Raw genomic sequence first — 27,704 nt, 5'->3', positions numbered from 1 at the left:
AAAACCATACCCTAGAAGTTATATATTAGTATTTTACTCCCTCATTGTCATGTGCACAAAATTATTCTAATAAAAGCTGACTATGAGGGGACAGGGTATCCACTATTACAGTGGGATCATTTCAAAATTTGGTTATAATGTCTTCTTCATAGCCTGCTTTAAGGTGCCTCACTTCTCTGAGAGACAGGGATCAAGACCATCTCCAAGAAAAAGAAATGCAAAAAAGCATAATGGCTGTCTGAGGAGGCCTTACAAATAGCTGTGAAAAGAGAAGTGAAAAGCAAAGGAGAAAAGGGAAGATATACCCATATGAATGCAGACTTCCAAAGAATAGCAAGGAGAGATAAGAAAACCTTCCTCAGTGATCAGTGCAAATAAAGAGAGAAAAACAATAGAATGGGAAGACTAGAGATCTCTTCAAGAAAATCAGAGATACCAAGGGAACATTTCATGCAAAGATGAGCACAATAAAGGACAGAAATGGTATGGACCTAACAGAAGCAGAAGATATTAAGAGGTGGTGGTGAGAATACACAGAAAAACTGTACAAAAAAGATCTTCATGACCCAGATAATCATGATGGTGTGATCACTCACCTAGAGCCAGACATCCTGGAATGTGAAGTCAAGTGGGCCTTAGAAAGCATCACTATGAACAAAGCTAGTGGAGGTGATGGAATTCCAGTTGAGCTATTTCAAATCCTTAAAGATAATGCTGTGAAAGTGCTGCACTCAATATGCCAGCAAATTTGGAAAACTCAGCAGTGGCCACAGGACTGGAAAAGGTCAGTTGTCATTCCAATCCCAAAGAAAGGCAATGCCAAAGAATGCTCAAACTACCGCACAACTGCACTCATCTCACACACTAGTAATGCTCAAAGTTCTCCAAGCCAGGCTTTAGCAATACGTGAACCGTGAACTTCCAGATGTTCAAGCTGGTTTTAGAAAAGGCAGAGGAACCAGAGATCAAATTGCCAACATCTGCTGGATCATCAAAAAAGCAAGAGTTCCAGAAAATAATCTATTTCTGCTTTATTGACTATGCCAAAGCCTTTGACTGTGTGGATCAGAACAAACTGTAGAAAATTCTGAAAGAGATGGGAATACCAGACCACCTGACCTGCCTCTTGAGAAATCTGTATGCAGGTCAGGGAGCAACAGTTAGAACTGGACATGGAACAACAGACTAGTTCCAAATAGGACAAGGAGTACGTCAAGGCTGTATATTGTCACCCTGCTTATTTAAGTTCTATGCAGAGTACATTATGAGAAACGCTGGGCTGGAGGAAGCACAAGTTGGAATCAAGATTGCCGGGAGAAACACCAACAACCTCAGATATGCACATGACACCACCCTTATGGCAGAAAGCAAAGAACTAAAGAGCCTCTTGATGAAAGTGAAAGAGGAGTCAAAAAGTTGGCTTAAAGCTCAACATTCAGAAAACTAAGATCATGGCATCTGGCCCCATCACCTCATGACAAATAGATGGGGAAACAGTGGAAACAGTGGCTGACTTTATTTTGGGGGGTCCAAAATCACTGCAGATGGTGACTGCAGCTGTGAAATTAAGACACTCCTTGGAAGAGAAGCTATGACCAACCTAGACAGCATATTAAAAAGCAGAGACAATACTTTGTCAACAAAAGTCCATCTAGTCAAGGCTATGGTTTTTCCAGTAGTCATGTATGGATGTGAGAGTTGGACCATAAAGAGAGCTGAGCGCTGAAGAATTGATGCTTTTGAACTGTGTTGTTAGAGAAGACTCTTGAGAGTCCCTTGGACTCCAAGGAGATCCAACCAGTTCATCCTAAAAGAAATGAGTCCTGAATATTCACTGGAAGGACTGATGCTGAAGCTGAAACTCCAATACTTTGGCCACCTGATGCGAAGAACTGACTCATTTGAAAAGACCCTGATGCTAGGAAAAGACTGAAATTGGGAGGAGAAGGGGATGACAGAGAATGAGATGGTTGGATGGCATCACTGACTCAATGGATATGAGTTTGAGCAAGCTCCAGGAGTTGGTGATGGACAGGGAAGCCTGGCGTGCTGCAGTCCATGGGGTCACATGACTGGGCTACTGAACTGAACTGAACTTCCTCTCAGCAATACACGCTCCTACCATGGCACAGTGTGTGTGTGTGTGTGACATGTGCCACCTTCTATTTTTTTTTTTTTCACCTTCTATTCTTAAGGGTAAAAAGGTGAACTGACAACTTCAGACAGTGTGACACCATCTTCAGGTCTGTAGAAGAACTTGAAGACACAGCTTTACCTGAAAATCTTGAATGGCTCTTCCTGAGGGGCCATGAAGAATGGTTTCTGGAGGGCGGCTCTCCTTCTGCGTTAGGAACTGACGAACCTAGAAAGGAAACTTCCTGCTACAAGAACACAGCAAGGCAATGTGATGAACACTTTTATTTACAAATATAATTAAAAGCTCTGACAGTTATCATGCTCTTCCTTGGAACCTGAAAAATGTTTTTTTTTTTTTTTAAAGTGCATGCAAAAGAAGTAAAGCCTTTTTTTTTTCCATCATTTTTTATTGTAAGAAAATACACAGTTTGAAAGTGTGAATAATGCAATATTTATGACCAAGATATGGGATTTAGGGAGGGGCAGGGAAATAAAGAAAAAAGATCAAGATGATCTGATTGAGAGACAGTGTTGAACTCCAAATACTGAATTGGAAAAGGAGGGAGGTGGGGAGGACTAGAGGAGGAAGTAAAAAAATTTGATCAGAGAAACAGTTAAAATACAATATGAAAATAAGTAATACCTCTCCTTAAATTCCTTCTATACACAAAATACACGATTTGCCAAAGCCCAATTTGTGCTACTGGGATTCTGTGAGCTCCTTAAGTGTATTCACATCCTCTGCAACAGCAGAAAATGATTATGATACAATCAGAATATGCTGAAGACAAGTTAAACTCTTGCCAGCAGGTTCTTAAAAATCACAAGATCTCTTCACCCCACCCACCCACCCCATTCCCCAAAAAAGTAATAATATGTCACCACTGATATGTACATCACAATTAGTTTCTGTAAAATGTATCAAATTTTCAATCTTTAATAAAACTTTGTTTTTTTTTTAATTCCTGATGAATAAATACCAAAAAATAAAATAAAATAAAATAATGCAGCAGCTAGTTAAGGTGTAAGGCTGCGGATATTGTGTCTCTCTCCCCCTTGGCATTTATTATTATTATTATTTTTTGCTTTACTTTCACAGATTGGTGGTAATGAGTGATTGCTTAAAGCAATATACATCCACTTTTTTTGTTGTTGTTGGTTTATTGGTTTTGTTAAAACTGTCTCCAAAGTTTTCACTGAAACACTTTGAATCACATCAATACTGTGACGTGTACTATGAATAGAAGAGATGGCCAAGTTCTGGCCAGCACTGAAAGTTGACACGGGGGGAGGAAGGGGGCCCCTGATGGAGTAAGAATAAACAGGCACTAGTCCGACACGATGTCAGTAAGAGTAAGAGAGAGAGAGAGTGAGAGCAACGCCCGTTAAAATGGGGAATGTGGTTTTGTAGGGTCTGAATTTTTTTCTGTTTTCTTTTTTTTTTGTAAATGGCAAAAAAATTTAATCTTATCTATAGTCCTCCTTAGGAAAATCTAATGTAACCAAATTCCCAAATCCCATTCTGAGGCTCTCCATGTCAAAAGTTTCAATCTCTCGCTCTTGCCTTTCCAATAGGTACTTTATTCTCTCGCTGCGTTCCTTCTGAAGGGCAGCCAGCTCTTCTTCAATCTGAAATAAGCACAATGAGCAGTTCTTAATGGAAAGCAGCTCCTAACAGGCATACATATACACACAGATGCACACAGATGACACACAAACACACAGGAACCAAGCATTAAACTAGTCTGGGGCAGGCTGGGAGAGTCTTGTAATAGATGCTGTGTGTCTCATCCGTCATATTTAAAAGTTGCTCACGAGAATAAAAATGTCTGGGGCCACCTAGGGCTGGCACTGCCCTGCTAGCAAGTCAAGCAGCTGGGCTGATCTAGGTCAGTGTCCTGTCTCAGCAGGAGATGGTTCAGGAGAAGCTAAAAGACACTCATGCACAATTAGATTATGTAGCTTTCCCAGAGAGAGTCAAAAGCCCCCTGGGTCATTAGCAATTTAGTTCTAGATCAGGAGCTGGGAAAATAGTCTTTCTCGTTGACCTCTGGGAACTACCAGAAGAAACCCCAAATAACTGGTTAAGCAAATACACACTTAATGGCTTTGAGATGCCTTATGGCATCTTTTCTACTTCATATTCCTCGTAACATCTAAAAGCAATAAATATTTAAAAATCTGATAACATTAAGTATAGCAATATCAGTCTCTCTTCATTTTGACTTTTTTTTAACAGCTCTGCTGGTGATTTCTTTTGGTTTAGAAACAGCTGAGAACAAAAACCAGATCTGCATTTGGCTTCCTTGGGCCATTCAGTGGCCATACTATCAACTTAGAATACCTTTTATATGTCAAATCAGCTACCTAGTTATCTGTGTCAGCCCTCAGACTGTGAAGGTGGAGGGTTTCTGAGCAGAGTAATAGACAGAATTCAGGCTGTGGGATCAGATTTACACATGTAATCTAAGCCTTTTGAACCTCAGCGTCCTGCCTGTGGAATGGGGACTGTGCCTACTTCTCAGGCACTAGGAGGGTCAAAGCAGGTACAAAGGGAACAGCACCTTGTTAACCCCCCGTTACACAAACAAGGGTCACGCCCAACCTCTGTCCAGTGGTACAGGACCCCTTGGCAACACGCTCATACCTTCTGTTCAAGATGTGCTCTGCGCAGAGACACCCTCTGCTCTAGCTTCTGGAGCTCACGTTCATGTTGTGCCTCTGTTTGCATCTTGATTTTGCTCTGGTAGGCATTGAGCAGCTCCATTTCCTGCTGGAGCTGTAGCCTCAAGGCCTGGCATTCTGCTTCTTGAGCCTCATCTAGCCGTAACTGCGGGCACAGAAGACAAATACTGTGATTGGCTCCTAGCTTACAGTGCATGGTGACTAAGGGAGGATGCTTCCTTGTCTGGACTGAATTGGGCCCCTCAGGAAAACAGACGCCCTGGTTACATTCAGAGTTACAAATCAAAGATAGCACATTCTGCCTGATGGGCTACAAGTTCTAAAAACACTTCCATTTAAAAAAAAAAAAAACATTCTTAAGAAAGCAAAAACACTCTTTTCTTAAGGAAATCTGGCTTTCTTAAAACTACACTAGCCAGGAAAGTGCCACACTCCAGAGATTAAGCCTGTGGGCTTTCCTCGAGGCAGACTCCTGAGCTAGAATTCCAGCCTCACTATTCACTGAGGTGTGTCACCTTACTAAGTTACTTAACCTCTCCAAGTCTCTCTCTCTCTTTTTTTTTTTTCCATCTCAAGCAAGTAACAATAATATTTCTTGCTTTCTAAGATTTGTATGAGGATTAAATGAAAAAATTCATATAAAATTCTAGGCATAGTTCTTGATGTCTACCAAAGGATCAGTAAAGAGCAGCTGCTATCATTATTTTGACTAACCATTTCCATATTTAGATATCTTTAAGCCCCAAACCATCATACATTTAGATATCCTTAGCTCTAAGAAGAAGAGGAAGAAAAGAGTCCAATCTCTATAACATTTGAGGAGTATACCACAGTACCATTATGTTCCTAGCAAGTAAAGTTGGTCCCTATAATGTTGGCTGTACTTTATCCTGCTGGCCAGCCATCAAAAACTCAATTGGTTCAAAATCTCCTCCCCATAGAAGGTAGCCTAGATAATCTTAAGGGGCATATTCCAGTTTGAAGTAGTGAAATATAGATAAAGTTTTCCTTGCGCCCTGCAGCACCCATACTTTGTATTATTTATTCACCAGGATACTGATCCTGTGTGGGGAATGGGCCAAGGCAACCAGCAGAAACACCAACCTTTCAATAAGTACAGTCGAAAATTTAGGGCCATTAGCAGGACTGTGTTTAGGGATGATGGCCCTCCTGCCCCACCTGGTTTAGTTTGGTCTAGATTTAGCAGGCCCTCAGTTCAGCTGGGAACTATAAGATTAGAACCCTTGAATTAGACAGTTCTGTCTACCCTAAGTATATTGGCATGTTTCCATACAGACCGCTTAGCCAAGATATTTACTTTCTACCTTAAACTGCCTTCCCTATTCTGTATAATTTATGACAAGTAACAACATTTCTTAATCTCTTGACTGAGTTATGGCTTTTTGAAATGTTATTAGAATAGTTTTATAAAGCTATTTTTATAGTGTCTTCTTTTGTACTTTTGGAGAAGTATACTCTATCAAAGGAACACAAAATAAATAATGGAGTCCTATTTCCAAAGTACTTTCTAATAATTAATCCTAACCAGTTTTCACTCAAACCCACTAGAGAGGATACCACTCTTCTCATTTTCCCAATCACAAGTGAAGGGAGAAGAGATACTAGACACAAAGAATGGTCACTCTGTAGCAGCAACAGCTCAGATAAAGCCCAAACGGCTCCCAATGAGGTTGTTCTTGATTCCCTCTTGATATGGGAGGCTTCTTACCAATAAAGGGAATGAAGTCTATTATTTTCTACCTGGTTTGGTTAACTGTCATGAGTACTGGCCAGAGGCTCATTCTCTGGACAATTCAGACCACTGAATTACCTCTGTCTTCTTTTCTTTCTGGCAATCCATTATTAATATCAGTAACTATGTTACTCTTAACCAGCTCTGACTCTAAAAAAGTGTCAGTCTAGAAATCAGAGGATATTCCAGTATTTGATATTCATCAACCCAAAGTTGCACATACCAAATCCATTAAGAAGTTTTATAAAAATATAGGTAAATATCAGGTTTGTTCCCTCTACTGGGTTAAATTCAAGAAAGGGATGTGACAGAAGCAGCATAATGTAGTAGTGGCCAGGCATACAGGTTTACAGGGTCCCCCCAAACGTGTTCAAATCGCAGTTCCATCACTAATTAGCTACTTATCAGTAAATGACCCTCTAAGTCAAGAGTGGGTACACTATGGCCCAAAGGGCAAATTTGGCTTGCTGCCTATTTCTGTAAATGAAGTTTTCCTGGAACAGACAAACTCATTCATGGCTGGACTATCTATGACTGCTTTTGTATGACAATGGCAGAGTTGAGTAGTTGTGACAGAGACTTTGTGGTCCACAAAAGCCTAAAACATTTACCATCTGCCCCTTTACAGAAAAAGTTTGTTAATCCTTACCCTAAGCAAGTAACAACTTCAATAAACCTCAGGGAAATCAGGGTTTAAAAAAAGTAACTACTTCAAAGGTTAGAGGGGATTCACAAAAATTAGATAACACAAAATACTTACAACAGTGCCTGGCACATGGTAAGTGGGTAGTAAAGGAAGCTGTAATTATCATCTGTACTTTTATCTCCTCCCTGCCACAGAAGGAAGGGTTATTTCTCTTCTTTTATTCAAGGGCAATCATGAACCTATATTCCTGACCCTGTTCTCTCTCATCTTATGTAACAAACATCCACTGAGCACTTGTTGGATGCTAGGCATTGTAGCAGATGCTGAGAATTACAAATAGGAACAAAACCCAATCTTTACTGGAATCCCACCAATCTTTATGTTCCCACTGCTAATTCTCTCCTTACCTTTAACCCCTGTATGCACTCCTTGTCCTGATTCTACATCTCATCTCTGACCATCCTGAAGGGGCGCTTATCTTACCTGTCCTCCCAGCAACATTTGATACTGTGGGCTATTCCTTCTTTCCTGGAATCTATCCTGTCTTCTGAGACATTGAACTCTCTTGGTTTTCCTTCCTTCCTCTCCTTTTCCAGTTATTCTCTACCCCTCACTGGGTCATTAAATGTGGGTGCTCCTTAGGGCTTTGTTAGTCTTCTTCCTCTAATCTCCCTTCCTAAGGAGTCTCATCTATTTCAAAGGTTTCAATTACCATCTTTCTACAAATGATTCCCATAACCACACCTCTATTTCAGACTTCGTTTCTGAGATCCAGGCTAGCTTATCCACTCTATATGAGATATCTTCATCTGGATGGTTCCCAGGCCTTCAAGCTCAACATGACTAATATTTATATATATATGTGTATATATGCACACACACACACACATACATACATATATGTGTGTGTGTTGCACTATGCAGCATGCAGGATCTTAGTTCCCTGACCAGGGATCGAACCCTTGCCCTCTGCAGTGGAAGTGCAGAATCTTAACCACTGGACTGCCAGAGAAGTCCCTCAACATGACTTCAGTTCAGTTCAGTTCATTATGTTGGTGCAAAAGTAACTGTGGTTTTGCATTGCATTTAATATCGAAATACTTTCTTAAATAAATGTGGTTATGTTATACATTTTAAATCACATTTCTTGATTTATGGTTTTTGCTAATGAATTATTACTTACTGTTTATTTTACACGTACTTTGGACTATGGAAATGATGTTAGACAAAAAGCAAATTCAAGTGATTTTCTTATTTGAGTGTAAAATGGGTCATAAAACAGTGGAGACAACTCACAACATCAACAACGTATTTGGCCCAGGAACTGCTAATGAACATATAGTGCAGTGGTCACTCAAGTTTTGCAAAGGAAACAAGAGCTTTGAAGATGAGAAGCAGAGGCCAGCCATCAGAAGCTGATAATGACCAACTAAGAGGATCATCAAAGCTGATCTTACAACCACATGAGAAGTTGCCCCAAACTCAGTGTTGACTGTTCTATGGTCGTTCAGCATTTAAAGCAAATTGGAAAGGTGGAAAAACTTGGTAAGTGGGTGCCTTGTGAGCTGACCAAAAATAAAAAAAATAATTGTTTTGAAGTGACATCTTCTCTTACTCTGTGCAAGCGATGACAATTTCTTGATTGAATTGAGATGTGCAATGAAAAGTGGATTTTATACGACAACCAGTAATGACCAGGTCAGTGGATGGACTGAGACGCCAAAGCACTTCTCAAAGCCAAACTTATACCAAAAAAGGTCAAAGTGAGTGAGTGGTGGTCTGCTGTCACTTGATCCACTACAACTTTCTGAATCCCAGTGAAACCATTACATCTGAGAAGTATGCTCAGCAAATTGATGAGATGTACCAAAAACTGCAACTCCTGAAGCCAGCATCAGTCAACAGAAAGGGTCCAGTTCTTCTCCACAACAATGCTCAAGTGCACGCTGCACAACCAATGTTTCAAAAGTTCAATGAACTGGGCTAGAAGTTTTGCTTCAGCTGCCATATTCACCTGACCTCTCGCCAACCAACTTCCACTTCTTCAAGCATCTAGACAACTTTTTGTAGGGAAAATGCTTCCACAACCAGGATGAGGCAGAAAATGCTTTTCAAAAGTTTGTTGAATTCTGAATCACAGATTTTTCTGCTACAAGAATAAATAAACTTATTTCTTATTGGTAAAAATGTGTTGATTATAATGGTTCCTATTTTGATTAATAAAGATGTGTTTGAGCCTGGTTATAATGATTTAATATTTAGGATCTGAAACTGTAATTACTTTTGCACCAACCTAATAATACTAACTAATCATTGTTTCCTTCCCACTTTCCCAATTTCCAATTCATTTTTTGACCATATAGATAAATGGTATCATCATCTACCATTTTATTCAAACCACAGACTGGGTGTCATTCTTAATATCTCACTCTCCACATTCAATCTGTTACTAAATGCTTCTAGTTCCACCTTCTGCCTCACTCTCAAACTGAGTCACTTTCTGCTTCATCCTGTTCCCTCTCTAGTCCGGCCACCATTCCTTCACACCCAGTTAAAGGCAGCAACTTTATACACGCTCTCCTTATACCTGCACTTGCTATCTCCCAAGCCATTGTCCACATTTCACCTGAGTTATCATTTAAAAATGTAAATCTGACATCAGTCTCCTCCTTAATGCTCTTTAATCGCTTCCCAATGCTTTTAGGATAAGATCAAAATTCTTAAGAAAGCTTACTAGCCTATACATGATCTCATCTTATTCTCGTGTTAGTTGCCTCCTAGTTCTCTATATTCCAAATACAATGGACTTTGAGTTTTTTAAAAGTGACACTGTCTTTCCCATCTTTACACATGTATAATAGTTTCTTTTGCCTAGAATGTGCTCCCTACCCCTTGGCTTAAATAATCATTTTGTCTGAGAGCCCTTTCCTGACCCTCTAGACTAGCTTCGCTCTGTGGGCACACTGCACTTGTTCTGCTGTTACATGTAGACTTTTCCAACATCTTTTTTCTTCACTCTTTCATAAATTCCATGAGGACATTATCAACCTCTGTTTTTTTCACCACATTATTTCTGGATGTCAGGGGCAGAGCAGAGGCATTCAATAAATACTTATTAGATGAAAGGATGAATGAATTACACTGGTTTCTATCCTCAACTAAGGACATATTTAAGCCTTTCCAATTAATAGAAGTCCCCCTTTAACTGTTTCTTCCTTTAGCTAGAGCTCTATTTCGCCTTTCCTTCACTGACAAGAATCTGGGAAGAGCAGTCTCACAGTTTTTATCTCATTCTATAATCCCTTTTTTCCATTTCCAGCACTCCACTGTCTGTGACAAGCAATGGAAAAAGCCACTGCTAGGTCCACCTGGTCTCTCTGAAACATTTGAATTCATCAACTAGAAACCTTTGTTCTGGTTTCTGTGACACTCCCTTTGGTTCCCCTTCCACAATGCTGGTTATTCATCTTCTTTGGTCTAACTTCTACTTTGCCCTCAAATGTTGGTGCCCTCTACTCTGTTCTGAGTCCTCTTCCTCTTTAAACACAATCTTCTATCCCTTGGAGGTCTCAGGTATTCCCAACAGCTACAACTGCCCCCATATAATAATGACTAACTTTTTTTTTTTTTTAAGCTGTGTCTCATGACATCAGCGATTTTAGTTCCCCAATCAGGAATTGAACCTGTGCCCCCTGCATTAGAAGCACAGTCTTATCCACTGGATGGCCAGGGAAGTCTTTTAAATTTAAAAAAACTTTAAATTAAAAATTCTGGGGGGCCATGCTACATGGCATGTGGCATCTTAGTTCCTCACCTAGGTATCAAACTCAACCAGGGATCAAACCTGAGCCCCCTGCATTTGAAATGCAGAATCTTAACCGCTGGACCACCAGGGAAGTCAACAATGATTAACTTTTTGATGTTAATCCGGACACCCTTTTGAACTGAAGATTCCCATCTCTGTACCTTTCTACCTAGATAGCCACACAGCTAACAGGTCAAGTAATCTTCAAGGCACCCTAACTCATTTCTCCTTCTGATTTTCTACCTTGGTAAAATGATGACCCGTTCTGCTGTTATCAAACCTACCTCTCAAATTGGTCCCTAAGTTCTCTCTATTCTACCTCCTAAATATTTCTCAAATCCTTCTCTCCCTCCTCAGTACCCCCATTATCATGTTCTTAGTTCAAGGCTTCATTTTTTCCCCCTGGACTATTACAACAGCTTTCTAACAGGTCTCGTTACCTGCATTTGCCACATTTACGGCCAGTGTCTTTCTACAGCCCACATCGGATCCTGTCACTTTCCTTCTTTAGATAGGTTTCAGCAGCTCTCTCTCTCTCTTTTGGCCACACTGCACGCATGTAGGATCTTGGTCCCCTAACCATGCCCCCTGCATTGGAAGTGCAGTCTTAATCACTGGACCACTGGGCAAGTCCTTTTAGCAGCTCTCCATTGTTGACAGAACAACGTCCACACCCCTGGCTTTTGAGGCTCTGACCCCTGACTATCCACCAGCTGCCTGTCATCCTCCTACCACCAACTACTCATCGTTTCTCAAATGCACCATCCTCTTTCAGGCCCTGGAATCTTTACATATACTGTATTGTCTGCCAGGAGTAACTTTTCCATTTCTGCTCATTTGACCAACTATTACTCTTTTAAGATTCATCTCCTTGTGAAAGCTTCACTGAATTACTGGGCAAATTCCCATCCCTGGCTCACTAAGTTATGACTTCTCCATTTTGGGCTCCCACAATCCTCCTCCTTGAACTTTTGGGCTCATACCAAAGTTCTTTCACTCCCCAAATGCACACTTTCTATCTTTGAGCCTCTGTCTTTGTAGGCCCTTTTCCACGTAACCTGTTTGCATCAATAAATTCCTTCATGCTTTTTGGCTCCTGATGAGAAGCTTTTCCTCGACCAGATTAGTTGTTCCTACTTACCCTCCCATAGATCCTGGCAACTCCCAGTTCAAAGCACTTTTATGTTTTATTTTCATTGCTTAATTATCTGACCTTCTTACTTGACTGATAGATGTGTGAGGACAGGGACCACTATCATCTCTCTAGTTCATCACTCTTACCTCTGAGCCCAGCAGAGTGCTGAGCATAGGTGCTTAATAAGATTTTACCAAATGAATGTGTCTGTGTGTCTCATTCATTTGTGCCTGACATTAGCTGTGAAATCTTTGGTGAATGAAATTATGATATTACAATGCAGTATCTATCACACTGTGCCCTCAAAGAACCTATGTGCCACAGGTCTCATTTAGTGCATTATTCCTTGAATTCCATCTCTTAAAACACACTCCAGCAAGTATCCGCACTGGCTTGGCTTTATTCAGCGTCGTCATTTCCTTCAGTTCTTTGGGTGGAAAAATACCAATATCTTAAATGTGCACAAGAATCATCCTGGGACCAAAAGGCTGGATCTTGAATTTTCTTGATTCCTAAAGCTCTTGAAGCTGTGGCACTGAACCTAAACCACTTACCGCTTGAGAGGCCATCATTTCATTTATACTCTGTTCATACTGCTCTGCCAAAATGGCAAGTTTTCTTGTCTGCTCATCTTTCAGTGTCTTTAAGATTGTTTTGTGCTCATTCTTTGGAGTAACTTCCAACTGGTGATTCTTGAGTGCTTTATACTGTTTGGTCTGTACTTTGCAAGTGTCCTGAAACTGTTTTTTAATTTGCATTTCCATGGCCTGTATAGAAAAAGTGACAAAAGGAAAATAAAGACACATCAGTAAACACAGAAAGTCTTCCATTCTTATCATACAGTACAGGTTCTGGGACCAACTGTCTTTTGGTGCAGTGACTGATACTACTAGTCAATGACAATGAAAATAATACATAAGTCACAGACAGGAGTTAACTCCACCAATACTTTTGGTTTTATTGTCTGAATAGAAGTTGTTTTGAATTTACAAATAGATTTAAAAAACGAATTTTTACAAAATCACAACTCGAAGAAGATTGTGGAATATTGTGAAGCTTAATTTGTTAAAAGCTTGTTCATTATTTCAGTGGTTTCCTAATTAAAAATTTCAGTGTCTTCTATTGCTTGTTGCCTCACCTCTTTTTAATTGTTTCCCCCCATTTCCAAGTAAGAAAGGGGACAGCAACATATAAGTCATCTCTCACTGCTCTGTGTCTCCTTGATAAATCAATAAAGGACAACACTGGATTACACTTCACACCACAACCCATTCCCACTACTTGCATATAGCAATATCAAATATGCATTTTGGCAAAGATAAGGTGGGGTTTTTAATTGTTAGTCCAAAACGCATTCCATCATGTTGCTTGATAGTCACATGTACACTTCATGAACATGTGGAGGAATTTGGAAGACAAGGATCACTAATTAGACAAGTTGGCATCTAGCTAGAGAGAAGCATGGCCAGTGTGGTTGAGGTTGACCTTGTATCTTTGAAAATACTGACAATGACTTCCTTGACATATAGCAATGGCTTAGTCTACATAGCTTGTTAATGAGCAGTCGGCTAAAATTCTCTGGAGCTAGTGAGGGCTAAAGGAGCTCTCTATTTCTAATGTAGGTAAAATAAATGCTTGGTATGTCACTGCTGATTCCCATGCCCGGGACAGATGTCACTAATAAATTATACTCTTTGTTACTAAGTGTGGATATGGCCTTAGAGTCTTTCTCAATAGAGTAGCACTCAAGGTAACTAACACCAATAATATGACTGGCATGACTGATAAAATTTATCTGCTATATTTTGTCAGGTAACTTTCTCATTTCTTGGGATAAGAACCATGGACTGCTTTTATTTTATGTGTTATAATTTTAAAGAGAGAATGTCATGAAGGGGGTCAAAGAGGTTGTATATAATGGATACAAAGAAAAAACAGAGGTATCACATGGCCCAGAAACATCCCTTTAGGAATCTGTTATACCTAGACTCTTGTGCTTCTGATTCAGTAGCCGAGGGGCCCTGAAAAGTGCAATTTATGGAGCTGCCCAGGTGACTCTGACAGTCATCCATGTGTAGGAACCACTGATATAGCCTAGCTGTGTTTTGGAACACAAACCAGGGAATTTCTTCTCACCTTTAAGTTTTTTGGCTGTTGCCGAAGTTCCATGACATGCTTTCTGTGCAGTTCCCTTTCTCGCCTCTTATTGTACTCCAGCTGGTTTTCCAGTTCAGTCTGGTGCTGTAGCCGGATCAGATCCATGCGGAGTTTCTGTAACGTGTGCAGCTGCCTGTACTCGAGCTCTCGGGTGGACTCGTCGTGCCGAATCAGCATGGCATGCTCCATCTCCTTCTGTGTCCTCTTTTTATTTAGTTCCTGCATTTAGCAACAAAAAGTACATGGAGAGAGATGAATGGAGATGAACTGGAGGAAAGTCACCACTCAGTAAGGGATGGCAAGGAATAGCATTATTAACTGTCTCTTAATTGCCCATTAGTGTTTGGGAGCATGACTTAATAAGACTAGATGAACAATCCCTGGAGACTGAGATTCTGTATGTTCCACCATTTACAACTTGGGCATCTTCAGAGCCACCACAACCACTCCACCTGTAAAATGGGATTAATTCTGCCTGACCCCTTCTTACCTCACAGAGCTGCGGAGAGCCTTAATTAGGTGATGTGTTATGCATGGGTCTAAATAAACATTTATTTAGTTAGGCTGGCTGGCTGCCTGCCCATTAAAATCATGTGAGGAAGCTTTTAAACCAAAAGATGTCTGAGTCTCATAACCTGAAATTCTGAAAACTGAGTGGAGTGTGACCCTGACATCAATAGTTTTAAGAATTCTCTGCTACTGTTTCGTTGCTAAGCTGTGTCCAACACTTTGTGACCCCACGGGACTATAGCCTGCCAGGCTCCTCTGTCCATAAAATTTCACAGGCAAGAATACTGGAGTGGGTTGCTATTTCCTTCTTCAGGGGATCTTCCTGACCCAGGGACTGAACCCACGTCGGCTTGGCAGGTGGATTCTTTACCACTGAGTCAACAGGGAAGCCCTAAGAGTTCTCTGTTGCTGCTGCTGCTGCTAAGTCGCTTCAGTCGTTTCCGACTCTGTGCGACCCCATAGACGGCAGCCCACCAGGCTCCCCCGTCCCTGGGATTCTCCAGGCAAGAATACTGGAGTGGGTTGCCATTTCCTCATCCAATGCATGAAAGTGAAAAGTGACAGGTAGATCTAATATGCAGTCAGAGTTGAAAATCACTCTATTAAACTGATCATGTCTGCAATGTTCCTAGTTTTGGGGGAAATACTCTGCTTTTGCATGTATCAAAAGTAGGCCAATTATCTATTTTTCAAAATCTCAGAGGTCAGCGCTCACTGGGAAAAAGCAGATGAGATCTTTCCCCATTCATCTTTTCCATTACAGTCTGTTTGGTCATTTCTAGAGCTAATCATTCTGCTCCTCCCAGTTTTACTCATGTCTTTCTCTTTTGTTGAAGGGAGAAAGAAAGGAAACTAGAATTTAAAAAAAAAAGGGGAGGAGGAAGTTGGGTGAAACTTTTTTATTCACCAATTCAAGAATATTTCCTGAATGGCAGTGTATCAAAGCTGTGAACCATGTTCTTTGGGTACATAAACATATTTACTAAGCCATGACTTGGTGGCCAACTTGCTAACACCCTGACAGGGAAATGTAATAGACACTTATGAAAGTATATGCTCAGCTCACAGCACACTGAATCAGTCTATCTTCTCTCCTGGGAATTTGGATTCAGGGACAGTTAATCTCTGTGTGTGTGGTTAGAACTGAGGGGCATATTCAGAACTACATATGTGGAAGCCACCTGCTGCTATAAGGGCTAAGGATTAGATAAAGCTGAGCTTCAGAGCAAGAAGAATGATAAAGAGAGAAGAAAGAAGGGCAGGAAATATACTGCTACCCAAGTTCCTAAGTGGTTCTAAGCTCTCCTTTTAGGTCCAGCTATGTTATTGCTACTGGGCTTTATGAAACATTCCTATCTTTCTGTAGAAAATACCTTGGTTTTGGTTTTAGCCAACTCAAATAAATTTTAGTAAGACGCAAACAAAAGAAGCTTGATTAATACAGGGACATAAATTTTATGTTTATGTTTTTTTTTTTCCCAAAAGTGCAAGGTTGGAAGTGGTAAGAGATACAAAAGAGATGAAGATTATTTGCTAGAAGATTTCCAAAAAGAATGTTATCACTACTAGTTAAGAAGAGCAAGGAAAGGAGAAAGCCCTTGAGCTGAACTTTGTATCAGAACAATAGGGTGCCTCTCTTTTCCAATGGCATCCACTATGGAGAAAATGCAAGATCATTTTCATAGAGATATCATTAATATTTGTGCCCTGGCATGGTTGAGAAATACCTTCTGTGTTTGGGCCTTCCATTCACTTGAAGAGAAGTCCTTTAAACAGCACAGTATCTGTTACTGGAGCAAAGTTGCTAGTCATTCATTTACTTATTCAACAGATATTTGTTGAGCATTTCCTGTATGTTGGGCACTGTTTTAGGCACGAAGAAGGGTCCAGTGAACAAGTACATCCCCTCATGGGCTTATTTTCTAGTGGGGAAATACCTGGAGTATAAATGTCATTTACATTTGTTACAAACAATAAAAGATCATCTCCAGAGTATCTCCCTACATCCTCTCCCACGTTTTTCTTTTCCTTTATTTTCCTTCCTTACCTGGACCATCAAATGTCTTTTAAAAATCACTAACTGGCCCCTGCTGCTGCTGCTAAGTCACATCAGTTGTGTCCGACTCTGTGTGACCCCACAGACAGCAGTCCACCAGGCTCCCGTCCCTGGGATTCTCCAGGCAAGAACACTGGAGTGGGTTGCCATTTCCCTCTCCAGTGCATGAGAGTGAAAAGTGAAAGTGAATTCGCTCAGTCGTGTCCGACTCTTCGCGACCCCCTGGACTGTAGCCTACCAGGCTCCTCCGTCCATGGGATTTTCCAGGCAACTGGCCCCTAGGTGGCACCAAAGGATGGTGAGGGCCTCTCAGAGACTAAAGCCAAGGAAAGCTTTTTGGATGGCTCAAGATTCTGTTCCTAGAACACTATCATCTTCAGTCTTTGAGTACCAGGAGCCCCAGTATTGGGCATTTATACATTTCACACATTTTCCTAAATGGAGAAGTTCAAACTGAGTCTGAGCTGTCCAGAGCTCAGAAATTCACAGGGGGAAAAAGATACAAAGCAAACAGCACTTTCAGAAGAAAACAATTGCTTCTCTGTTTAACGGAATGCTTCAGGATGTTGTCCTTGGAATATCTGCATCAGAATCACCTGTACTTGATAACATGCCACCCAGGTAATTCTGATATGTACTAAAGTTTGAGTATCAGTGGAAAAATAATTCAGGGTGTGAGTCAGTTTTAGCTTTTCCATTGACTCATTATGTATGGCATTTGGTAAGACTTCAAATCTACACTTTGGTTTCCTCAAGTGTAAAGTAAGGATAATAGTACCCATCGTGAACTACCAGTCTTGTGAAGTTGAAAGGAAAGACCATAAGAAGATGCTTCAGAATATATATAAACATGCCATTACTATTTTTCTACATTCAGAAGTGAATATCTGGCATACAATAACAAATCTAGATACTATAAACTATTTAAAAGGTGAGAGAAAAATAATACTGAAATGTTTTTTCTATTACAATTGTAATAGAAATTACCTTTAATTAATTATCTTTAATTCATATGTCTGAGTTGCAGAGATGTTAAGCTGCCTATAACATTTTACACTATGGGAAAAAACCATTATTCAGCTTATTTTGAGCCCATTGCTGTACCTACATAATAATGTGTAGTGTGCTCTCAATTATTAAAAGTGATTTTATATATCTTCCTCAATCCTAGCTGCAATCCTTATGCAGTGGTAAGACTGTTAGGATTTAACCATTTTTATATATGATAGTAAGGCATTTGGGAATGGGAGGGCTAACATAAGGTTACATAATTTCTATAAAGTAGAATTGAAGCTAAAACTCAGGTTTTTAGCTTTTCAACATTTTCCACTAAAAATGTCCCAAAGAATGGCTTATGTTTTTTGTTTTATGCTGTTTCAGTCTGGAATACAATATTCTGAAGAGTCCCTCTGCTCTAGCTAGACATGATGCAATGGTTGCTTAGTCTGTACAAATGATATAATATATATAGTAGGGCCATATTCTAGCTTATATAAATTCAATAAAATTAGCTGAGCAAAAATACAAAAACAAATTTCATGGTAAAGGTGATTCTGTGCACTCCAGGTATATATGCCTTGGAGGGAGTATAAGATAAGAAGGCAGCTCCCTTTACCCCAGCCCACATCACATACATTGAGCATCACACCAGGCTGGATGTGAGCTTAGGGGTGAAACATACATACAACATATGGCCATGACAGTACACCATGGCCACAAAACACATTTCTGTACACATTATTTGAACCTACTTCCTCTGAGATGTGGATCTAGGGTGTATCCCCAAACAAACCTTTCCCAATCATGATTCAAGCATTCTATTTAAGTTTCAATGGACTTACTATTGACTTCTTCAAAAGTATCTGATCTGACTCAAAAATTTTTGTGTTCATGCCCACTGACAGTGAGTAAGAATGAAAATTCAAAATATAAGTGGGGATGTTGTTAGCCTATGACATTTAATATTTTCTTAGCTTCAGTTCTTAGCTGCATAACTGGTTAGGAAACAATGAGCACTGACGTGTAGTGACGATAAAAGAGGCTCAACTCAGCCTAAGGTGATCTTTTTAAATGTTTTCATTAACAAAAAGGAATGCTGGGGACTTCCCTGGAGGTCCAGTGGTTAAGACTCCATACTTTCACTGCAGGGCGCATGGGTTTGATCTCTAATTGGGGAACTAAGATCTTGCATGCTGTGTGGCAAGGCTAAAAAAAATTTAAAGTCTACCAAAAAAAAAAAAGTGGGGGGTGGGGAAGATTACCAATTCTCAGTTTTGGCAAAGGTAGAGGAAAACAAGTAGTTTTTCTTGGTGGGAGTTATAAATCCTTAGAGGGCACCTAAAAATTCTCCTCCTGAGAATATTATATCCTACAAAATACTTGCTTACACGTAAAAAGTGATATTGCACAACTCCAACAAAATACCCAGAGAAGTGCTTCATTAAATAAATTATTCTATAGCCATACCAAAAAATACTATTGATGATTAAAAAGAATGAAGCAGAGTTATAGGTTTTAGATAGTAAATGAAAAATAATACAAACGGAAAGAGAGTTATGAAACAGTAAACTGGATATTTTTGTAGGTTCAGTATCCATTTTCCCTTCTTTTTGTTAACAGGCTCCTCTTTTTGCTTCAGAAACTACTCCACCCTATGTGGAAATCAGAGAGACTACTGAGTAAGTGAATAAGCACATTACCCAATCAAGGGCTATCTCTCCTAGGAATTTGAGTCTTAAGCAAAAATGATACAAAGATGAAACATGGTTGGAGGAGGTACATCCAAATGGCAGTGTCTTGAGGAATGTCAATTAGCTCTTGCCCTCTAGGTCACGAAGTTGCTTTCCCAGCTTGATTCTTCATCTTTTCCAGCTTGGGTCTTCAGCTCTGTCATCTACCCCATATCCTTCTAATTAATTACTTTCCACGCTAAGTCAGTCAGTTTGTTTCTATTGCTTGCAAATCAAATAAACCCACTGGTACTAACATAATCTTATTTTTGTAAGATTAAAGTTATATATAATATATAAGTTGTACACACACACACATGCATATCTGAAAAAACTCTGGTAATATATCTGCCAAATTAATGGTGACTGTCTCAGGGGAGAAAATGGGTGGGATGGGATTATCAAGCACTTTCACAACTCAGTGTTTTTCTGCATTTGTCATTTTCAATGTTCTTTTATAAATAGAAGACAAAAAACTGAACATTTTCACTGAGGTGGCTCTAGGATAAGACTAAACAAAGGAAAACCTAGACTTTTCAGAAATAAACCCTTGTAGAGTTATTCTTCACCCAGTAGGTTAGAACCTGATACTAATGAATATAGTTTTTATCATTTGGAGGAATAATTGTCTTCTATAGTTTTTACTGGCACTAACTGCCCCTTAATCTCAGACTTCTTCCAAATACATGACACTGGAACAAAAATAATAACTGCCAGATGGAAAGAATCCCAAATACCTTGTTTGTAACTGGCTATTGGACTTTTTGATTTGAAATTTTTAGCCTTCTAACAAACTCAACACATGTAATATTGAATTAACCAGTTTCTTACCAATATCTCTCTCTAAGCTTCTCTGTTTCTGCCCAAATCTACATTTCCCCAGCTCTTAAATCCTAGAAATAACTTTGACTCTACCCTCATCTCTTTCTCATATCCTTCTGTATGCCAAGTCCAGCTTATTTTATACTTCAAAATGTTTCAAACCCATCTCTCTTTTGCCAGCTAACACCCTATCTGTGTCTATAGCCTATTCCTACCACCAGATCTCTTTGCTTCTAGTTTATTCCCTCTAAATTCAATGTTTCTCAACCTTTTTTCTCCCCCATTATTTCCATCAGGGGCCTTTTTAGCCTCCACCCTTCCCTGATCATCATCACCACTGAAATGCTAATAACAAACATGTACTGCATAGCTTTTTATGTACTGTAGCCCTTCAGAGAGCCACAAGTCACTATAATATCCCCTCCTCCACAAGAACTCCCTTTTTACTCCCCAGGGGGTTATACTGCTCCCACTCACCATGCATGCTCTAATCAATCTGTGCATCACCACCAAACTGGGCTAATCTCTGTAAAGTAGAATGTTAGCCATATCACTCACTGCCTGGCTCAAAAATGTTCAGTTTCTCCCTCTTCCAATAAGATGAGATAACATAGATAAACAGCCTGAGCCTGGCCCATGATTATGTGTTCAATAAATTTTAGTTTGCTCTTTTTCTTCCCATTTGAATACTGCTCTCCAAAAAGCTTACACCAATTCACATTCTCATTAAATGTGCCGAAGGGCTTGTTTCCCTCCTGCAGCCTAACACTGGGTTTTTAATCTGACTTTGATAATTTTACCAATGTGCTAGCTCACTTGAGGGCTTCTCGTATTACTCCAGGTCACAGTGATTTCCTACTGAACTTTGTCTCTGCAACCAATTCACATTCTGTATTCCTCGTCTCATCGAATAACATCATATTCGTCCAATTTAGAAACTCTGCATTCATTTTTTGACTCTTCTTATTTCTGAAATTCTCACAGCATTTGGTTTGAATTACTGTCATTTCTGCTTTAGAAATGTCACTCAGATCTAATCTATATCCTCACTGCTTCTTCCAGGTAGAACTAGAGAAAAGGCATTCTTACTGACCTCACTGTATTTTGCCTTGTACCACTCTAGGCTATCTTCAACGCTGAGGCATTCATTCTTCAAAACAAAGAAAAACTCTCATTGTCATTTCTCTGCTTAAAATTCTCTCATTTTGACTTACTTCACTCAATATTGTAGAGCAATTATCCTTCAATTAAAAAAAAAAACACACCTCTCATACCCATGCAACTGACTTCAGGCTGAAATCTAAAAGCCTTGCCTTCAGAATCAAGGCCCTCCGCCCTCCATTCTGCTTCCAACTGTTCCTGCTCTAACACTCCACTCCACACACTCAGAACACACAACTCCTCTTCAATCACAGACTCTTCCAAGCCCTTTCATGACTATATGCCTGTCAGAATTTATTTATGTCTACTATGGTAGACAACATATTACACTGTGATTAGCGTGTTACGTGTCTATTTCTCGTGTCTTCAGAGAAAGCTGAAGGTAGGGAGGATAGCATTTCAATAGCCCTGGCATCTCCAGTAAGTAAGAAGGCACTCTGTAAGTGCTGGATGACTGAATGAATTACCTTAACTGTAGAGCACCATTCTGTTCTTTTAAGTGCTTCACAGAGAGTCACAAAAACTCAAGTCTTTGACAAACAGGCTAAAAGCAAAAATTCTCTATTCTACTTCTTTTGATTCTCCACTGCATGAATTTGGCTTATAATAGGTGTTCAAGAAAATTTTATTTGGAAAAAGTTGATTCCTTGTTCTGTAAATGGGCTTTCTCTGATCAATGGTAAACTCATTCCCTTTCACTTTTGTCTATCTGCTTTGTGTCAGGCATCACACTGAAGTCTGTATAGGTTAAGGATATAGGTATGGTCAAAACAGACACAGTCATGGTCCTCACAAAGCTTACTGTCTTCATAAGTTAATGACGATAGTTATGGACAAAATACATACCTCCCGAATATTCTGCTGCTCCACTTCATGCCGCTTGATCATTATTTTCCGCTTGAAGAAACGACAGTTTTTGTCATAGTACAGTCTCTGCTGAGTGAGAAGGTGGGCTTCCTCTTCAGCCTGTGTGTGCTGCAAGTTCTCTTTATGCTTAGATATCCGCTCTTGCTTTTCCTTCTTGGGTGTGCTATGGTCCTCATTCATCTCCTTCACAAAACCAAAAACCAAAAAAAAAAAAAAAGAAAGCCAAGCTCATCAGGCAAAAGGAACTATAATAGCTTATTGCAATGTAGATTACATTATTTTTGAAAGCAATTGAGAATGTAAGGTCAGAAAGGCTTGGTGTTGCAAAAAACACTCCCCTGCCATACGTCCCTCTCCCTTTTTTTTTTAAATCCGTTGAGAGGGAGACATGTTAGCGTTCATGTCTCTGTCTTCTCACGCTCAGAAATCATGGGTTCACTCATTTAACCAATATATGCTTGCTGAGTTCTTATCATGCAACAGGTGCTGTGCAAGGCAAAGGAGACAATGGTGAGCAAACATAGTATCTGCCATCATGGGGCTTTACAGTCTAGAATCAAAAATAAATCAAAGAACCACAGAAATTAAGTGAAGATTACTGTGATAATAACTACTGTGTAGTTGAAGTACTTGGTTTGAAGAGTGTTTAATAAAATATATTTGACCTTGGTAACAACTAAGCTGAAATTTCAAAAATCTGTAGCGAGAAAGGACAGGGAAGAATACTCTGGGCAGAGGAAACAGCATGTGCAAAATTGCTAGGGAAGGTTAATTGAAACATGGTACAGTTAAGGAACTGAGAGAAGGTCAGGGCAGGTGATACAGTGTGACATGAGATGAAGCTGGACTGGTAGGCAGGACCACTGGAAGTCTTACAGGCCAAGTTAAGGATACTGAGCCTTAGCACAGGAGAAATGGATTTTATATATACGTGGGGGTGTCATAATGAGATGCATTTCAAAAAAGATGACTCTGGCTGCCATGTGGAAAACAGAATGAAGGAGGCAAGAGCATGTCCATGGAGACAGCTAGGAAGCTATCACAAAGTCCAAATGAGATATAATTGTAGCTTGGACAAAGGAGGTGGTGACAAGATGGAGAGAAGTACATAGATGTCACAGACGGGAGGTAATACTGCAAATGTCGCTAGTTTGAATTTTAGGAAAAAGCATTCTTCATTTGGTATTAGACCACTTGATCTGCCTCTTGAGATATTTGTATGCAGGTCAGGAAGCAACAATTAGAACTGGACATGGAACAACAGACTGGTTCCAAATAGGAAAAGGAGTTCATCAAGGCTGTATATTGTCACCTTGTTTATTTAACTTATATGCAGAGTACATCCTGAGAAATGCTGGGCTGGAAGAAACACAAGCTGGAATCAAGATTGCTGGGAGAAATATCAATCACCTCAGATATGCAGATGACACCACCCTTATGGCAGAAAGTGAAGAGGAACTAAAAAGCCTCTTGATGAAGGTGAAAGTGGAGAGTGAAAAAGTTGGCTTAAAGCTCAACATTCAGAAAACGAAGATCATGGCATCCGGTCCCATCATTTCATGGGAAATAGATGGGGAAACAGTGGAAACAGTGTCAGACTTTATTTTTCTGGGCTCCAAAATCACTACAGATGGTGACTGCAGCCATGAAATTAAAAGATGCTTACTCCTTGGAAGGAAAGTTAAGACCAACCTAGATAGCATACTCAAAAGTCAGAGACATTACTTTGCCAACAAAGGTCTGTCTAGTCAAGGCTATGGTTTTTCCTGTGGTCATGTATGGATGTGAGAGTTGGACTGTGAAGAAGGCTGAGCGCCGAAGAATTGATGCTTTTGAACTGTGGTGTTGGAGAAGACTCTTGAGAGTCCCTTGGACTGCAAGGAGATCCAACCAGTCCATTCTGAAGGAGATCAGCCCTGGGATTTCTTTGGAAGGAATGATGCTAAAGCTGAAACTCCAGTCCTTTGGCCACCTCATGCGAAGAGTTGACTCACTGGAAAAGACTCTGATGCTGGGAGGGATTGGGGGCAAGAAGAGAAGGGGACGACAGAGGATGAAATGGCTGGATGGCATCACTGAATCGGTGGACGTGAGTCTCAGTGAACTCCAGGAGTTGGTGATGGACAGGGAGGCCTGGCGTGCTGCGATTCATGGAGTCGCAAAGAGTCGGACACGACTGAGTGACTGATCTGATCTGATATTTCCAAAAGAACAAAATACATAATTGTTTTAGATCATATGAGTGAAGGGAAGAAAGCAGTAAATCAGAGCAGTTAAGAAGATGTTAGTCTATGGGGAAAGTAAGAAGATCACTTTTAGAGAAAGTATTGGGCATCCTTTGTTCATACTGTTCATAAAGGTCCACCTACAAGCTGGACCTTTAATATCTGGTTAACTATTCAGTTGAAATCTTTTATTTATACCTATTTTACTTATGTTTTGTAATGTGGATGTCACACACTGTTTAGATTGTTTTGGCACTTAGCTAAGAAGTATTTGTAAATCAACTTTCAATTTTCCTGTTCCAGTGAAATCTCAAGTGAAATATTAGAATCAACAAGAACAAGAGCTATTTCCATTATGGAGTAAGCTGGGATCTAGATGCTGTGACTTCACTACTAGGTTTGGCATTAACCACTATATTGGACATCCAAACTGAAATATGATCATAAAAATTCATTTCAAAATCAAAAATAAATTATTTCTGGATCATCCATCATTCTGGATTACCCAGACCCCAGTTATCTATCAACAATAGGGATAATGGAGATTGTTCTGTCATCTCAAGGATTATACCTTTTATTTTATTTTTTTTAGGATGATACCTTTTATATCAATATTTAAGCACACATGACATTTTCTTTTTCTAAAGATTTTTTTTTTTTTGATGTGGACCATTTTTAGAGTCTTTATTGAATCTGTTACAATATTGCTTCTTTTTTTTTTAATGTTTTGGTTTTTGACACAGAGGTATGTGGGATCTTAGCTTCCCTACCAGGGATAGAACCCCCTACACTAAAAGGCAAAGTCTTAGCCACTGGACCACCAGGGAAGTCAACAGTCTGAACTAAGCTTTACTTCATAAGGAGTAATACTAGCTTTGCATAGAGAAAGTATTATAGAGGCTGTCTTAAATTGAGTGTAGGTTTGTTTTTCTTCATGAGAATGTGAAAGACTTGTACGCTTAGGCCCGTGGTCTCTAGCACTCCTAAATCTGAGTATGGCAAACCCAAAATAGCTCTATGCCTGAGGACTGAGTGGGGACTCTCGAACGCTGTTCTGTGGGAGCATCTTCTAAAGATGGAGTTCATACAAAGCTCCAAATACCTTAGTGGTACAAATGCTCAAAATGGTGGCTGCAGCCATAAATACGGCTTCCAGAACATGAGAAAACACATGGAGCTGTAAGTAAAAATCTATCTGCAGTTGAGAAAATTCCAAAATTTGTTAGTGAAAAATCAGGTTTATCTCTGTGATCTAGTAACATCTATTAGGATATAATAATCCAGATCAAGAAATAAGTAAGAGAAAACAGAGAGCATGTAAACCTTCTTAGTTGGGCTATTTCTCTCCATAGCCTGGTTTTCCAGACCTTACAGTGTCAGACAGAGATGATTCTCATTCTGGCAGTGCAGGTTAGATAGAAATTTCTGTCAGTTCCAACAACTACCAGTGACCCATCTGGGCAGAGCAAACCCCAAGGCACTTGCTTTTAGTTATTGATTTAAAAATAACTGTTTAAAAAAAAAAAAACTGAAAAGGAACCTAGCTAACTCTCATACTGTTAACTTGGAATATGTGCCCAAGTGACTGATTTCATATACTAAATCAAGTCCCATCTGACTTCTGTTAAGCCTTAATACACTAGTAGTCCACAAGTGAGAAACTCTAAGTCTTATGAGAAGGAATGTCTATGGACCTGCAAGCAATTCAGCTGTAAGTCCTGGTAAAAGAAGAAGTGAAGTCACTCGAGCTTCCAGTTCAAACTGCAGTTCCTCAGAGGAACTAAGTCCACTAGAGGTCTTCAACCTAATACTAAAGAATCACTCACTCACTGATCAAATATTTCACATGTACCAGGCACAGGGAAGTAATGACACAAAGTAAAAAGACATATGGTCTTTGCTCTTACTGCTTACTGGCTAGTAGGGTAAAATAGCTCAAATAATCATATATCTATATATAGATACATATAAAATAGAAAATTAGTGTTATAATACCAGAGGAACCTATCTTGGTCAAGGCAGTCAAGGGAAGGTTTTCCTGGGGAAGTGAAATTTAAGTTATGGTACTAATAAACAATCCTTAGTCTTACAAGGAGGCTGGAAAGGGATTGGGAGTAGGGATGGGGATGCAGAGAGCACCTTGGTGGAAGAAAGAGTGTGAGTGAAGACTGTGGAGATGGGCAGAGCTAAAGGACCCAAAGGTGACAACTGTGGCAGGAGTAGTGCTGAGCTGGGATGGGTAAGAGGTGAAGGGAAAGTTGGTATGAGGTAAGAAGGGAGGCTGGTAGCTGACCACATAGGGACTTCTAGTATTTTGATCACTGAGCAAATACAAATGAAAGAGCAATGAAAAGTCAATAAATATTATACTCATGAAGTGATATGATGGTTTGAAAACTTATGGTTTGAAAAGATCACTGGCTGACATGTGAAGAATAAACCAGAAATAGGCAAGAATGGTTTAGAGGGTTCCTGAAGTGTTCCTGGACAAGCACCATGAGCATCATGTGGGAATTTGTTAGGAATGAACATCTCAAACTTCACCCCAGATTCACTGAATCAGAACATCTAGTAGTGGGTTAGCAATCTGTTTTAATAATCACTTCAGGTGATGATATTAGAAAGTTTGAGCATTAATGGGTTACGATATTGTTCACAATATAAGATGAATTAAGTTCTAGCCATTCTAATGGCAACTTGATGACTGCAAAATAATGGTATGCTTACCTCTTTTATTTTTTCCTTACAAATCTTATACTGCTTCTTCTGACTTTCTAAGAAAGTTGTCAAGTCTTTCTTTTGCTGGGCCAAGATCTGTTGCTGGAACTTCTTCTCATCTGCTGCAGCTACCTTTGCCTGATAAAATAACAAATATAATATAGGATGAATTGTTTTTAACACAGAATTCAGCTGTCTATTCTCCAATGCATTCAAAGAGTCCAAAAGTACCGAACAGCATAATTTTTTTGAACACATAATTCATAAAACACAGAAAAGGAAATACCTGTTTTGATTCT

General features: G+C 39.7%; 1 protein-coding gene across 50 annotated transcripts in view; it reads right to left on the bottom strand.

The window, feature by feature from the left end:
- Window positions 1–2,403: 2,403 nt before the first annotated feature.
- Window positions 2,404–27,704, bottom strand: part of TAOK3 (TAO kinase 3) — a 187,629-nt gene continuing 162,328 nt past the window's right edge. For all 50 annotated transcript variants that reach the window (XM_086347918.1, XM_086347952.1, XM_086347953.1 and 47 more), the window contains 6 exons: window positions 27,415–27,543; window positions 22,442–22,645; window positions 14,297–14,536; window positions 12,715–12,927; window positions 4,784–4,966; window positions 2,404–3,765 (listed from right to left, as the gene is read on the bottom strand). In XM_086347918.1, coding sequence (XP_086204044.1) covers window positions 3,604–3,765; window positions 4,784–4,966; window positions 12,715–12,927; window positions 14,297–14,536; window positions 22,442–22,645; window positions 27,415–27,543 — 1,131 coding nt within the window. In that variant the 3' untranslated portion in view covers window positions 2,404–3,603. The remainder of the gene's footprint in view (window positions 3,766–4,783; window positions 4,967–12,714; window positions 12,928–14,296; window positions 14,537–22,441; window positions 22,646–27,414; window positions 27,544–27,704) is intronic.

This window comes from Bos grunniens, chromosome 17, assembly GCF_055505025.1.
Source record: "Bos grunniens cultivar Pamir isolate PY7600 chromosome 17, Bosgru_T2T1.0, whole genome shotgun sequence".
NCBI classification, from domain to species: Eukaryota; Metazoa; Chordata; class Mammalia; order Artiodactyla; family Bovidae; genus Bos; species Bos grunniens.
Note: the sequence above shows the minus strand (reverse complement) of the source record. Positions and strands in the feature narration are given on the sequence as shown.